Below are 14,120 nucleotides of genomic sequence, written 5' to 3' on the forward strand. Positions count from 1 at the left end.
TCTCCATTTTACAAGTCAGGAGGCTGATCCATGAAACAATGCAGCTTAAATGTTGCCACACGAAACGCAATGGTAGAATTCAAAGCAGACTCCGGGACTCCCCAGACAGTGTGGAGACTGACTATCTTTTCCCTTTGAAGAGAGTTGCTATGAATAAGTTAAAGTTTTATTAGGTCACCATAGATGTGTAGTGAATCTGTAGCATTAGTTGGCTGACTTTTCACCTATACCTTAGAAACAATTATTAAATGTAACCGATTTCTTCATAGTATAGATAACAATACAAAGGTGAGAAGATTATACTTTTGACTTGGAACAATAAGGCTTAAGACTTAGTGTTCTGCTTTCTTTGAGTCTGATATACTTCTAATACAGATTTTTCCCTGTCTGATTCTGTTAGTAGATGTATTTGAAATCTTGTGACTTTATAGTGAAAGAGAGAGTTCTCATCAACATTTAAAAAGTCCAGGCTGTTTTTAACAAGTCTTGGATTCAAAAAGATGTAATTGCAGTAAAAGGGAAAAGTGTTTTCATTTGTATACTCTGTAGTCATGTTGTGTATTGTATTTATATATTCTATAAGAAATCTTAAAGAGAAAGACACAGGGAACTATAGGCCAGTCAGCTCCTTAGTACAAGAGAGTCGTGGACATACTGGATGGAGTCCAATGGAGTGGCACAAGGATCATGAAGGGACTAGAACATCTCTCCTGTGTGGGAAGTCTGAGAGAGCTGGGAGTATTTAGCTGGGAGAAGAGAACACTTGGAGGGATCTCACCAATATAAATACGTGAAAGGAGGTGCATAGAGGACAGATCTAGGCTCTTTTCAGTGGTGTTCACTGCCAGAACCAGGGGCGATAGGCACAAACTGAAACACAGGAGGTTTCCTCTGATCACCAAGAAACACTTTTTCTACTCTAAGGATGACTGTGCACTGGCACAGGTTGCCCAGGTTGGTAGCAGAGACTCCATCCTTGGAGACAGTCAAAAACTCAAAGGATATAGTTCTGGGCAACTGGCTCCAGGTGGCCCTGCATGAGCAATAGGGATTGCACCAGATGACCTACAGAAGCCACTTCTAACCTCAGGTGTCCTGTAACTCTAAAACCTAAACAAGGCAATATTTTTTTTTTCCTTCATCTATTAAAATGCAGTATTTTGTTACGAAAAATTAGATAAGAAATGTTTTGATGTGTTCAGTTTTTCCCTCACTTGAGGGGGTTCATTTGAATGGAACTAAAAAAAAACCAACATTTTTTATAATAGCAATTTGCCTGTTAGGCAGCGTGCTGCTTTAGGGAAACACTTCAGACTGTGTGAATGATTGTTACATAAGCACCAAGATAGTTTAGTGAGCTTGTAAAATAAATAATTTTGCATGAAGAAGCATTTCTAAAAGGTGGTTTTGGTAGCAAATTTCAAGTAAGCAGAGCAGGGAGTAAGCAGAAGTAACTTCCCATCTATTTCTTTCCTATTAATCTGTTGCCAGCATGATATAATTTTTATACTATGCACAATCAGAAACAAGTCTGTTTGAAAATAGCAAAGTTCCCAAGAGTACTTATCTTGCTGGCCAAATCTTTAAAGCCTTTTTGCATTATTTTGTTTTATGTTTAGTGACAGCATTCTAACTAAGTTTGGTCTGAAGTGTGTAGGACATCAAGAACATTTGTAGTGTTGTGTTTTCCCTTTATCCATAGATATGTCTTCCCTTTTGTTAAATGGCTATGGTTGAAGTACAGTTTTATATCACATTCAGTATGTATCCCATTTTCAGTAAAGGCCCAAGCGCTGTACTTTTAAAACAACTTCTGTTTTCTTAAAAGAGATTTTGGATGTGTATCAAAACTGTTAAGTCAAGAGTCAGAAAAGCAGTATTTTGAAACTGTTGGGATTTATTAAGTATTTATGTACAATATTTATATAATATGTATTTTTAGTTTATGAATTCGGTTAAAAAACCAAACTCAAAGTACAATGTGGTTTTCACATCTTTCCTTGTGTCAGGACAATAGAGTCCTGCTGTTGAATAAGGAATATAATTTCCCCTATATTTTGTTGCTGTCATGTGGACAGATGTATTTTTTTGTCTGAAAAGTATCCTTGCAACAACTCACAGAACATTGTTCCTGAGGCATACAAGAGTCAGATGTCATCTTAATCCATTCACAATGCTGTCATAGTTAATGTTTTAGGTTGAGTAAACTAGGTGATAGTGGGGAAAAAAAAAAGATGAGTAATTGAGAAACTTTTGAAAAGCAAAAAGTAGGAATTTTGTAGTGATTCAGAGTGCACTCATAAACTTGGTTCTACTGTCAAGATTGCTATCAGGCTGATAAACATGCTTTATCAAAAAATTAGTATGTTTTACAAAACAGCAAAAAACCATGCTTTTCATTCTTGGACTATAATTAGGAACACAGATATTGATATATTATTTACCAAAATAGCATTGGAGCTTATAAAACTAGTAATTTACGTAGTCTAAAAATATCTCTGCTACTTGGTAGAACATGAAAGAATTTTTTTTATTAGTTTATGGAAAACAACCTCTTGACAGATGAGTTTTCTTTTTAACCCCATTGGAAGCTTTCTGTAGCCTAATTTCTGTTTCTTAAATCTTACTAACTTTGTAATCTTAGTTGTATTTTCTGGCAAAAATCAGTCAATTTTATCACAACTTCCATGATGGTTCTTTCTTTGTTAATACACTCATTGGCTTAGAATTTAAAGGCTGTGACTCTGCCCTCAAGGAGAAGTGTATTCAGAGATTGTCCAGCATTTTTATTCAATTAAACTACTTTGTTGCTAATTAGCATTGACTTTTCCTCTTTGTGGTAAGATTTGTTCTTACAGGCGTCAATTGGTTAGTCATTGTGCATCTGAAAAAATAATGAAAAAAAGGGACCATCAGCTTCTTAATGTAAATACACTTCCACCTGTTGTTCTAGTGCTATTTTTTACCAATAGTAAAAATGCCCAGTTTTGAGTGCTGGAGCTAGTGAAAAAGCTCTTCTGGCCCTTCCTGGAGTGACTCTACTCTCCAATTCATTCCACCCACTGGAATGGCTGAGGTCCAGCGCACGTCCAGCTACAGTCGTTCTCCAAGAGGCCAGCAGGGGTTGTGCTCATCAAGCCACCACATTTTACTTCACAGTGGAGTATAGGTCTTAATGATTGACAGTACTGCAAAATCCAGACAATTTGAAATACTGCTTCAATAAGAGCTCTGTTTTCTTAAGCATGGTAGAGGGAGTTAGAATTGCTGGGTACTTATCCTGGTGAGGATTTTCTCTCTCAGTCCCTTTGAAAGGGTGTTAAAAGGCATACTGTCAACCTAACAGCAACCTTTACTGATAGTCAGTCTGAAGATGGAAACTTTGAGGAAGCAAATACATGAGGCTCATTGGAGAAGGAAGAGGCAATGCACATGGTAGACTCCTGAGGGCGAGAGTAGAACTCGTTCAAGTTATGCCTTTGTTACCTTGTTTAAGATCAAGTTGAGATGTTTTCAGTGACCAGTTCCACCAGAATAGACTAAACATCTCTAGCACATTCTTAGGGCTATTCACACTGCCTACAAGGATAGTCAGTCAAGGTTTCCTGTCAAGTCATGAGTGGACAATTTAGAGTAAAAAAATGAATACTCATTTTTGTCCTCTCGATGAGCCTATTTTGCATCATTGTATATGGGTCTTAACTTCCTAACAGAGGAAGTATGAATGCTCTTAGCAAAAGAGGCCTCAGTTTGACTTATTTCTTAGAGCTTTGCTGCACATGCAAATTCTGGCCAGGGTGTACTAATGTGTATTACCTCCTGTATTCAAGCAGGAAATCCTTGCTTCTTTTCTTTTTTTCCAGTCTTTCAAAATGCAATTGCACTCGTTGATGCAATTTCAAGGCTTAAAGGCAGAATTCTATGCCCTGCTGACCCTGCAATAAGGTTGCTGAACAGACATTAGAAGGGAAAAAAATAAAGAAAGAAGAAAGTAATGAGTAGCTCTAATTTATATAAATTATACATATAATTTATATAAAACATAATTATGTATAATGTACTATAATATACAATATGATTTATTGTATAGTATTATTATTATTCATAATATAAATATATTTTTATATCTATATAAAATGCCTGGTTACCTGTCTTTTCTCTCACCTAGTGCGAAGCTGATGGGATCAGTAGCGTGGATCCTAGTCATACATTCTATCCTTTTATAGACTTGTTTTCTCTTAAAATCAGGGTGTCTCTTTCCAGTTAACCCACCTCAGGTCAGTTGGTAAACATCAGTAGGATCATTCTTTGGTTTGAAATCTAAATGGGTGGAATAGGGAGTGGTTTGTGGTTTGGTTTTGAAGTTGTTGGTTTGGGTTTATTTTGTAAACATCTCTTTTCCAAATACAAACCTGTCATCCAATGCCAGGTCTCTGTTCCTTCTCGTAGGCGGGAAGTGACTGTGACTTGTTTATTTCCCTGACCTCTCCAACAAACCTCACATTAATGACAGTTCCCACTCAACACCTCCAAAACCATTCCTTGATAAGCCTTTCCAGGACACCTGCCCAGTTAAGATGCAAATTGGTAAGTCTTGTGAAGGCTGGTGTCTCAGTGTACCAGTGACTGCTTAGGTAAAGTCACAAATACACATGTAAAGTATATCTAAGAGAATTAATACACTTCAAATTAATATTTTACAGTCAGCAGCAGCCCACAACAATCTCAGAACAGTAGTATAGCAAAGAAATAGATAAGACAACCCCTAATGGAGGAGAGAAGGCAGGCTAACCTCTCTGGCTCATGTAGTTAAGAGATTTTGTTTCCTGTATGCCCTAAGCATGACTGTGTCACAGTTTACTCATACTTTTGTTTTTAATGCAGCTTTTACTGGATGTATCTGGATATTGTTTTCCACTTGGTACGTTCCTCTTATCTCTGCATATTCTCCGTGATTGCATTAACTTGTTTTCAATTTAAGAGACAGAAGTGAGCAACCTTTCGTTGCTGATCTGCAGGTGCTGTGTGTGATGTTGTGGCCCCAAATAACACAAATTCAGCATCACTGTATTAGCTAGTAACCAGGTTTGGTACTTTAGAGCATTTCTGCTCTCTGTTCTGGGATAGAAAACATCATATGTGTTTTGCAGTAGTAGCATATTTCCAGCCATCTGTAATTGCCTCCTACTTACATATGCTTAGTCACTGCATACAAACATACACCTTCTGCTGAACTTTAGTAAAGCTCATTATGTTTTTACCCATATGGTATTCTGCAAAGGCTCTTTTTCACAAGATTAGAGCCCAGTAATCCCAATTTACCTCCAAGGAGGCCAGAGGAGATAATTTAACCAAACCATTGTTGTAAGTACCTACTTTCTCATATGATACAGTGACATTTTGATACATTTTTTGTCATCAGTTTTACCAAGTAAATGAAAACATGCTAGTATGAAAAAAATAACATATTTATTATTGTTAGAGCTGAAATAACATCACAGGAACACTCTAAACCAACACAATTTGATAACTCTTTTACTTCCCCTGTATTTTTAATAAAACCCTTCATGACCCTTCATGCTATTGCTAGGTTAATACTTATCAAAATCACAGAGTATTCAAAGGTGTACTTATGCCTTCCCTCCCATCACCAGCTGGAACCAAAATTGGTTGTCTATTGTGATCTTGTCTATGAGTCTGAGATGAAGTTAAATGCCAGGTTGGGGTACTTCGGGAAGCCTATGTCTCCTGAGCAGATGGCTTCCCGGGATTCCAAACAACACTTAGAAATGGGCAGTTTTATCCTGAAATAGGGATGAAATGGAGATGATATTAGTCTTAGAACAAAAATACATTGTATTTGGGAAGGGAGTACACGTCTTGGAAGGTTGTCTTACTTCTAGCCAAGACAGGATCCCAGAAGAGGAACCAGGTACTGATAACCAAGGTACTCTTTCCTTAATCACAACTATCTGGAAATCCCAGAGCAGTGAAAAATATCAGGCTGCAGACCATCATAAGTATTTAGGATCTTTTCTCCCTCATAGTTTGATAGCATGAAGCTTTTTAAAAGAATTTTCTTTCACTCTAAATTACTTTTTTATAATTTCCCTATTCTTTCAACCTATGCCATTTTGTAATAGTTGATCTATTCCTGACAGTCTATGCAGCTGCATAAACTCTTCCACTACCGTTCCTGTAGTGATGAGATTGCAGAAGGCCGACATGCCAGCTACATAATCAGAACTGCTGTCCTGGGGTGTCCTGAGAGAACATCATGAAATCACTGCTGTGTAATCCTGCTCCTCTTTCCCACTTCTGGCAATAGAATAATTAGCAAAGTCCACAACTGGTTATGTCAAAGAGTGCAAAGAGGCTTAGTAACTTGATTAAGGATTTATAGTACCTGTTCATGACAAAGAGGAAGTCTATTGCTGCTTGTGCTTCCTGTTTGCTCTGCGTCCTGGCATTGTGAGAAAGGTCCAGCTTGTTGCCAATATTTAAAATGAGTTGGCAGGCTTCCTCAGGAGAGCACCCTGCACAGTTGTAGAGGAGGAATGTTATTGCATGCCATATCTTACAGGTTGAATTAAATTCTATGGGAAAAAAATTACTCCTTGTCAAATTACAACCACTTCACAAGACCTCATTTTAGAAGCTGTTTTCACAGAGTCAGAGAATGGCTTGGGTTGGAAGAGGACCTTAAAGATCACCTAATTCCAGTCACCTGCCATGGGAAGGGAGGGACACCTTTCAGTATGTCAGTTTGCTTAAAACCCAATCCGTGTTTTATGCAACCAAAGGTTTTATTAGGCAGAAGTACAGAGCCCTGATGCCCAGAGAAAACCAGCTGTAATTCTGGCTGATGAGCCTGGCTGACTGCACTGCTGTGTCAGAGCTGGTGCCTGCACAAGAAGCCTGAGAGCGTGCTGGGCTGGGCATGTGGGCAGACAAACCCAACCTCCCCATCAGTAGAGCAGATCTGGATCTGTTTATTCTTTTGATGAAGCCGTGCCCCAAACTTTCCATCCTTTCTTCAGTTCTCTATCCAGGCAAATATCTGGGCCCTATGAAAACACATTAAGCAACATGAGATGGTCAAACACAAAAGTAATGGGGAACACAGAAGCACTTAACTAGCTAAATGGAGAATATTGTAGTTAATATCCAGATTTTGTGTTGATATTTATGTAAAATACTGTAATTATGCTGTGACGATTAAAATACAGGCCTTTCACAAAGAACAAAAGCAAAACATCTTGTCTCTAAACTGAGGCTGTAGAAATAATTCTTAAAATGGCGAATAATAAATGCCTTTTATAAAGAAAGAATATAATCAGTTAGCTAAAATAATGAGCTGTTTTGAGAAATTATCAATGGACAAAGCAATACCAAGGGAATAAGAGGCATTAATTAAGGGAGGAATGAATGTCATGCATGACAGCAGAGGGGGTTTCTACTTCTCTCAGTTTGTATCCATGAATTGCACCTCAGTTTGTCTGTGGACACTAATTTTGTTTCTGCTTTCACATAATGAAGGACAAGGATAAGTTAAAGAGAACAGATGATATTGGGAAAAAATACAGTAAATACAGATATTTTAGTAAAATGCAGGTTCTTATACATGATAGATACATGGACAGAGAAACATAGCAAGGAGAAGGAGTAGGTCTCAGTGAATATCTGACATTAGAGGTAGGAAATCCGATAAAGATAGGAAATTATAGAGGCTTTTAAAACATGGCTGAACTATCTGCTGAATGCTGGTTATTAGACACATACTGAATTTCCCTGTATTCAATCTAAAGTAATACAAGGAAGATTTGAGCTTGATACTGCATCAGTTTTAGGAGAGATGGATTGCTCTTCTGGTTCTTCTGTCAACCTTCTCTGGACTTTGCCTCTCCTTTTAGTTTCCCTTCTACAGATTCTTCCCATGGTCCCTTTGTCTGTTTAGACTAGAGGTGCTTGCACTTTTTTTTATGTTCTTCTTTTCCTTCTGGTTTTCTCCTGTTTATTGTGGAGAGTAAGAGCAGGATGCCTGTCCCCTCCTTGCTCATGGTGCATGTGGGAGGAGGTGTTTCCAAGGAGCCTCTGGGAGCAAAATAGTAGGTGTACAGTCCTATGGAGGTGGGATTGTGGCTGGGGGAGGCATCAGATGGTTACAAAGGGGCTGGGGTAGAAAGAAGATAAGAAGCAGAAAGAATCTTATGCTTTCCAGCACGTGTCAGTGACTACATAGGAGTGAGGGGTATTGAGGGTCCCCTATTCTCTTTTTCTGCACATGGATTTCTCAGTGCACCTTTACCCTGCAGTCTCATTTCTTCCCTTCCCACTGCCTCCCACCCTGGCTCCCGTTGACCTGAATGGTTGAAAGATTGGGTTTGATTTTCTTAAAAAGCACAGTTGGCCCACCTTCGCCTTATTGTCTAATTATAGCCCTGAATGATTAGAGTTTACTGCAAGGATGACTGATGTCATGCCCTGGAGTCTATTACATAGAGGTAAGATTTGCATGTGCAGAAGATCTTTCTTATTTTTATTATCTGTGTATGTGTAAATGTTGGTCCGGTCTGAAATTTGTCTCCCACTGGTAGTGATGTAAGTAAGAGTGGTTGTGGAATCTGCTTCATGTCCTGATTCAAAATCAGATGTACTTTCTTTGTGCCAGATCCCTGTGATCTTGAATTAGCTGGTATGCAACCTTCACTTGCTTATCAGTACTACACAACTGATCTGCTGTCAACCTTGATTTTCTCATTCCAAAGCACTTGCATTAAGTTAATGCAGTGATATATTACAGGGGATAAGCTGTGTACATAAGCTGTGTATATAAAATGGGTACATGGCTAGAAGCAGGTCAACAAGATCAGAAGAAAATGGAGGCACCAAAAGATTCGTCTCATAGGTTTTCTTTCCTTTAAAGTGTTTATCATTTGCTTTTCTCCATTACACCATATTTTACCATTCTTTGCAAAGCAGTTACTTAGCATTTTCTTGTACGTACAAGTATGCAGAGTTCATTTTGCTTGGCAATTAATGTTTTGAGTTTGTGCTGTCAGTTTACATTATGTCTGTCTACGCCTATGAGCTAATGGCTCATAGTTTCCAGCATTTCACTGACTGCTCTCAGTACTCTCTTTTTCCCTGGTTAGCCAAGGATTTGAATGTTTTTATGCCTTCTGTGCACTTGAAGCTCTGAAGTATGGTTTCGAAAACTGAAGATTGTTTTCATTTCAGAGACTGAGACAAAAGATAGGGAAAATAATCCAAAACTTACCAAAATGGGCATGAAATCTAGAATCACAGAATCTCCTGAGTTGGAAGGGACCCACAAGGATCATCGTGTCCAATGTCAGACTCCAGCCCAGAAGCTTATGTGAAAAACAACTCTTAATTAACTCAGCCCTATTTTTCTTGCCCCAAATATTCTATTTCTCCTTCTAGAAAGGGTCCATTGAGAGGAGTCATCATAAGGTTTTTGCATTCTTTATGTCCCGCTTGAGTCTTCAAAGCTGGCCTTTCCTACAGAGGCTAATTTTATCCAGTGAGAGTTATTGTCTTGTCTATGTAGCCATAGTGAGGCTCAGACAGCCAGGTCCTTGTAACAATATTTAGAAGCTCCTTCATATCTAACATAAGATTTTACTCTTCACATTTTTCTGGGTTGTTGTGCCCCTCTTTCTTTAGCTGTACGCTGCTGAATAAGTTGCCTTAGACATTTCAGTACCTCAGATGCTTCGTACACCTGGCAGTTTTAATGGTTGGCTTTTGAAGATGGTGACCTCCTAAGCTTTGTCCAGGTGTTGTGTCTTCCCTGGTAAGCATTACTGTTCTGCCCTCCTAGTCATTTGCTGATTAGTTTTGACAAAGCAAGACTCATGCTTCTTTGTCCTTTTCATTTTCAATAGTTCTCTGAAATTTTCTAATTCATGTTCGATACAAAGCATATTGTGTAATTGTTTTTAATCATATTAATGTGTATGGAATTTACAGCAGTTTCTATTGTAGGACTTTGAGTCATGCATATGTTTTCCAGCGTTTAGTTTATCATTCCTTTTTTGTTTCCTGCTTTTCTTGAACTTGAAATCTGATCTTAAATCTTCAAAAATCTTTTCATCTCCAAGATAATAGATTTTGCAATTAGTCATTAAATTACCAGCGCAATGCATTTACTGAAACTGTCTAGAAATGGTGTTTTGCTGTTTGAGTGTTTTCCCTGTAGATATCTGAAAGGTTATCATATTCTGATCTCATTTATACCTACTTAAATACAAAAAGACTATGCTAAGGCAGAGGAGACACCTTCCTGTTTGATTCCTGTGCTTAGGATAAAATCTTGACCCACCTTGTTTTAAGTTTAGTCTTCATTTCTTGGAATGGAAGAAGTCACTTCCCTGTGCAATGATGATTAATAACTCATGCATCCCAAAGCAGAAAATTCATTTGAACAAAAGCAGTCCTGTCTCTTTTTATTATGTTTTTTGGAGATGATAATTTGTCTCCAATTTATTTCCTTCTCATAATACATCTCTGTCAGGGGAGCCATAATAGCAGGAATTTTGTTACTGTAAAATAGCATGATTAGATGCTGATATTTACCGAGTTCTTTGTTTGCATGCTAACAAAAAGTTGACTTCCACTACAAACCTGCACACCCTGAACTTTGTGTGGAAAACAATGTTTGTTTTCTTGGAAAAGTACATTGGCATTAAAAGCTATTTTAGAGCTAAGTTCTTTCTCCCTATCAGAAAGTGCAGAAGAATATTCTGATCAGTGCCTTATCACTTTGTTATCTTAAGACTTCAGGTTTCGTGGAACTATAGTCCTTAAAGTGTTTCTAGAAGTCTGTGTCTATCTTTTATCTGGAAAAACCCTTCAAAAACTGTTGTGATAATAGCATTTCAGGCTAGGCTGGTAGGGTAAAGAATCAGTTTTGAACAATGCATACAACAGAATTAAAAAGTCTATGTGTGTATGGAAATGAAGCAAAATGCCTATTCATAGATGTTCACAAACCACGTAGAGATGATTATGTTAAGGTGATGAACTGTGGAATAGGATGGAGACAGATTTCTCTCATTCACTGCTGTGATGACAGCATATTTATGTCAAACCATGCTTATAGCGGGTCAAATCAGAAGTCTGGCATGTAGGTCTTTACTGTTTCACTCTGTATCACTTGAAGCTTCTATTTCTTCCAGTATTGTACTTCTGCTTCATCCATACCTCTCATCTTTTTACAACAACAGTCCTTTATGGTTTGCCAGTGGCATCAGCTTTGACATGTCATTTGTCCTCATCTCCTAAAAATCACCTTTACCTGTCCCTACACTCTTTCTATCCGTGTGGCCTCTGCCTGTTTTTCATAGATGTCCTTCCACGATTATGGGCTGAGGACAAGGATGTGGATAGGTCTTGACTATTAAAATAATTTTATTTTTTATTTTAATTCATGCTTCATTATGTCACTAAGATCATGTATTATCTGAAGCAGAAGTAGTCATCATTTAATTTCAAGTTTACTTTTCCTTTTGTCAGCCTTATGCTTCCTTGTCTGTTAGTCTGTACTTTTTAGTTGGCCAGACTTCTGGAAGCAGTCCCTGTATAACGTTGAGCTCCCAGTTCAGCAAAGTACTTGACCAAATTACTAACCTAAAGCATGTATTCAGGACATATGCTTATGTGCTTTGATGATTGCTTTGCCAAGCAATTTCTGTGTCTTGCTGGGTAAAACTAAAACAATAATATGCAAAGAATTTGACTATTAGACAGTCATTAATGTACCAATATGGAATATTTTCTTTTCCAAATGAGCTTTTGCTATACCTTCTCTTTTGTGCATGGAATTTCATAGCAAGGACATTTAAGTGACGAATAGCTGTGGAAACTTAGTTACACTACCCAGTAATCATGTGAAAGATCTCTTTATTATTGCAAATGGATAAACTGGAAAGAAAAGGAACCAAGTATGGAGCAATAATAAAGTAAGTGAGATTACTTTTCCTCTTTGATTGACATCACTCCAGTACAGCCAGTACCAAAGAAGTGTAACCAAGGAGAATCCAAATAACGTTATTTAGAAGTTTGCAGTCCCAGATGAATTAATGTGCAGATTTTGTTCCAACAAAGATTTTTGAATGTGAGTATTTCAATCAGAAGAGACTTCAGGAAAAGAGAAAAATGAAATTTATCTGCTCACTTACAGAGGGGAAGAAAGTGAGATGAGATTTCCCTTTTTATCTTTGCATGAGTTACCAGGGGGCTAAGTTGGGGGGAGTATTGTGCTCTTCACAAGCAACTGGATCCTGACTTGAGCCCTGCTCCTGCTAAATTTGCTTCCACGTGATCAGCCTTGATGATGCTTCCTTCCTTTTTGCCATGAATCAGCCCACAGAACAAAGCAGTGATAGAAAATGTGTATCTGATTTATTTCGGTCTGAACTGGCTGCTACTTGCCACTGTGCTGGGACACAGGAGAAGTCAGAATTAGCTATGGCCCTTTGAAGAACCTCATGTCACAGCTGTTCTTGGGACCATTCCTCTATCTCAGACTACATTTAAGTGCTCTGTGGAGGAACACAGATATTTTTGTCCATCATTGATCTTTGCTTCAACAACCAATGCTCTAAGTGAATGGCATATGCAAAATGCTCATCCTAAGATTATGTTCCCCGGTGCATGGGAAAGAAATCAATAGAAGGAAAGTAGTGCAACGTCACTGAGAATATTATCGTCCCCAAAATAACAAATGGAAACAGGAATCCCCTGGGCATGCAAACTAAGGCAAGCAAGTGCAAACCTCAAATGCAGGAGAAAAAAAGAAGTAATTTTATAATTATTACAGACTCCGAATCCCAGCAGATACTCTTCTGTGGTGGTGGTTGCCTAGAGCAATATGTGGTGGTGTGATAGGAGTGGTGGCAGTACTTGGTAGCGTGTTTATGGAAGGCAGTGCAATGACTCTCTTGGTGTTATGAGTGCCTGCAGACCCTAAAGGGAATCTGTGGACAAGAAATAAATCATGGGATTTCTATATTTTATTACCTAGGAAGCATCACTTTTCCCTATAGTTCTTTAAATTATATTCTTGTAGAAAACGTGGGTAAATTATGTACAAAAGGTCTGGCAACAGAGGTGACTAAGCAGCTTTCAGTCACAGAAATAATGAAGAAGATGTTCAAGAAGAGGTTAAATTGTGTAATTCAGCAAAGGGGCAGAATTAGGCATTAAAGCTAGGAAAAAGTAATTTTTAAATTCTCTGATACAAGAGTGCTAATTCCAAGAGATCTTCTAAGGTGACATTCAGCCTTCCCCATATTGTGTTCAGATTTAGGAGTGCTGGGGAGGTCTGTACCAGAGATTGGTGTTGTGATTCACTGAAGCTGGAAAAGTGTATGCTTTTATTTAGGAGACACAGAGCACACTTCTGCTATGATGTCCCTCCAAAGCATTGACCCAACACAGACCTTCCCCAAGACATGACGGTTTGACTTTCCGGATTGGATTAGGATAAACTCTGAAAGGTCTGAAAAATTGGGGCCAAGGTAAGCTAGCCAATCTGCATCCCTGATTTACTTAGTTCGACTCTAGGCATCTGAAAATTCCTTCCCATTTGCTGCCAATTATGGTGAAGATTTCCCTCATGTAGAGCAAGCCCTCCAGAGAGCATCTTTTCTCTTCTTAGTGTTTAATATGTCTCCAGGAAGAGTAGGGAGCAGGGTTTTCCTTCCCTGGATATTGGTGATGGTTTGGTGCTGTGTTTCAGTGCAGGTATTTTGCTGTATGTCAAAAGCCTGGTTTTGCTACTTGTGCAATATTATGATTTGGGATCAGGAATTTTCTTTCAGACCAGATTGGCAATGACTGGGTGGAGAAGAGTTGCTTCATTGTTCACTTCGTAGGGCTGGCCTGATTTTTATGTAACATACCCTGCCTTTGGAGGGACACAGCATATTGATCCTGCCATTCATTTCTCCTGCTGCTTCACTATGGCCATTACAGTGGTAGCTTTTGATCTTCCACTAGGACTAAAATTTGGTAGAAGTGTCCTATAGTGTGGGGGCATGCAGCATCCATGATTGATGGATCGGTCTGGTCTGATTACACCAATATAAGAG

General features: G+C 38.4%; 1 protein-coding gene across 9 annotated transcripts in view; it reads left to right on the plus strand.

Moving 5' to 3' along the window:
- The window catches only part of FAM76B (family with sequence similarity 76 member B), a 61,803-nt gene that overhangs the window by 17,105 nt on the left and 30,578 nt on the right, over window positions 1-14,120 (plus strand). For 8 of the 9 annotated variants that reach the window (XR_003527456.1, XR_003527469.1, XM_027641573.1 and 5 more), the window contains one exon: window positions 4,450-4,587. The exons of the other annotated variant lie outside the window; for it this stretch is intronic. Coding sequence is in view for 6 of the 8 variants with exons in the window: in XM_027641573.1 (XP_027497374.1) it covers window positions 4,450-4,587 (138 nt within the window). In the remaining 2 variants the exon portion in view is untranslated. The remainder of the gene's footprint in view (window positions 1-4,449; window positions 4,588-14,120) is intronic. 9 annotated transcript variants of the gene reach the window in all.

This window comes from Corapipo altera, unplaced genomic scaffold, assembly GCF_003945725.1.
Source record: "Corapipo altera isolate COAL_440 unplaced genomic scaffold, ASM394572v1 0, whole genome shotgun sequence".
NCBI classification, from domain to species: domain Eukaryota; kingdom Metazoa; phylum Chordata; class Aves; order Passeriformes; family Pipridae; genus Corapipo; species Corapipo altera.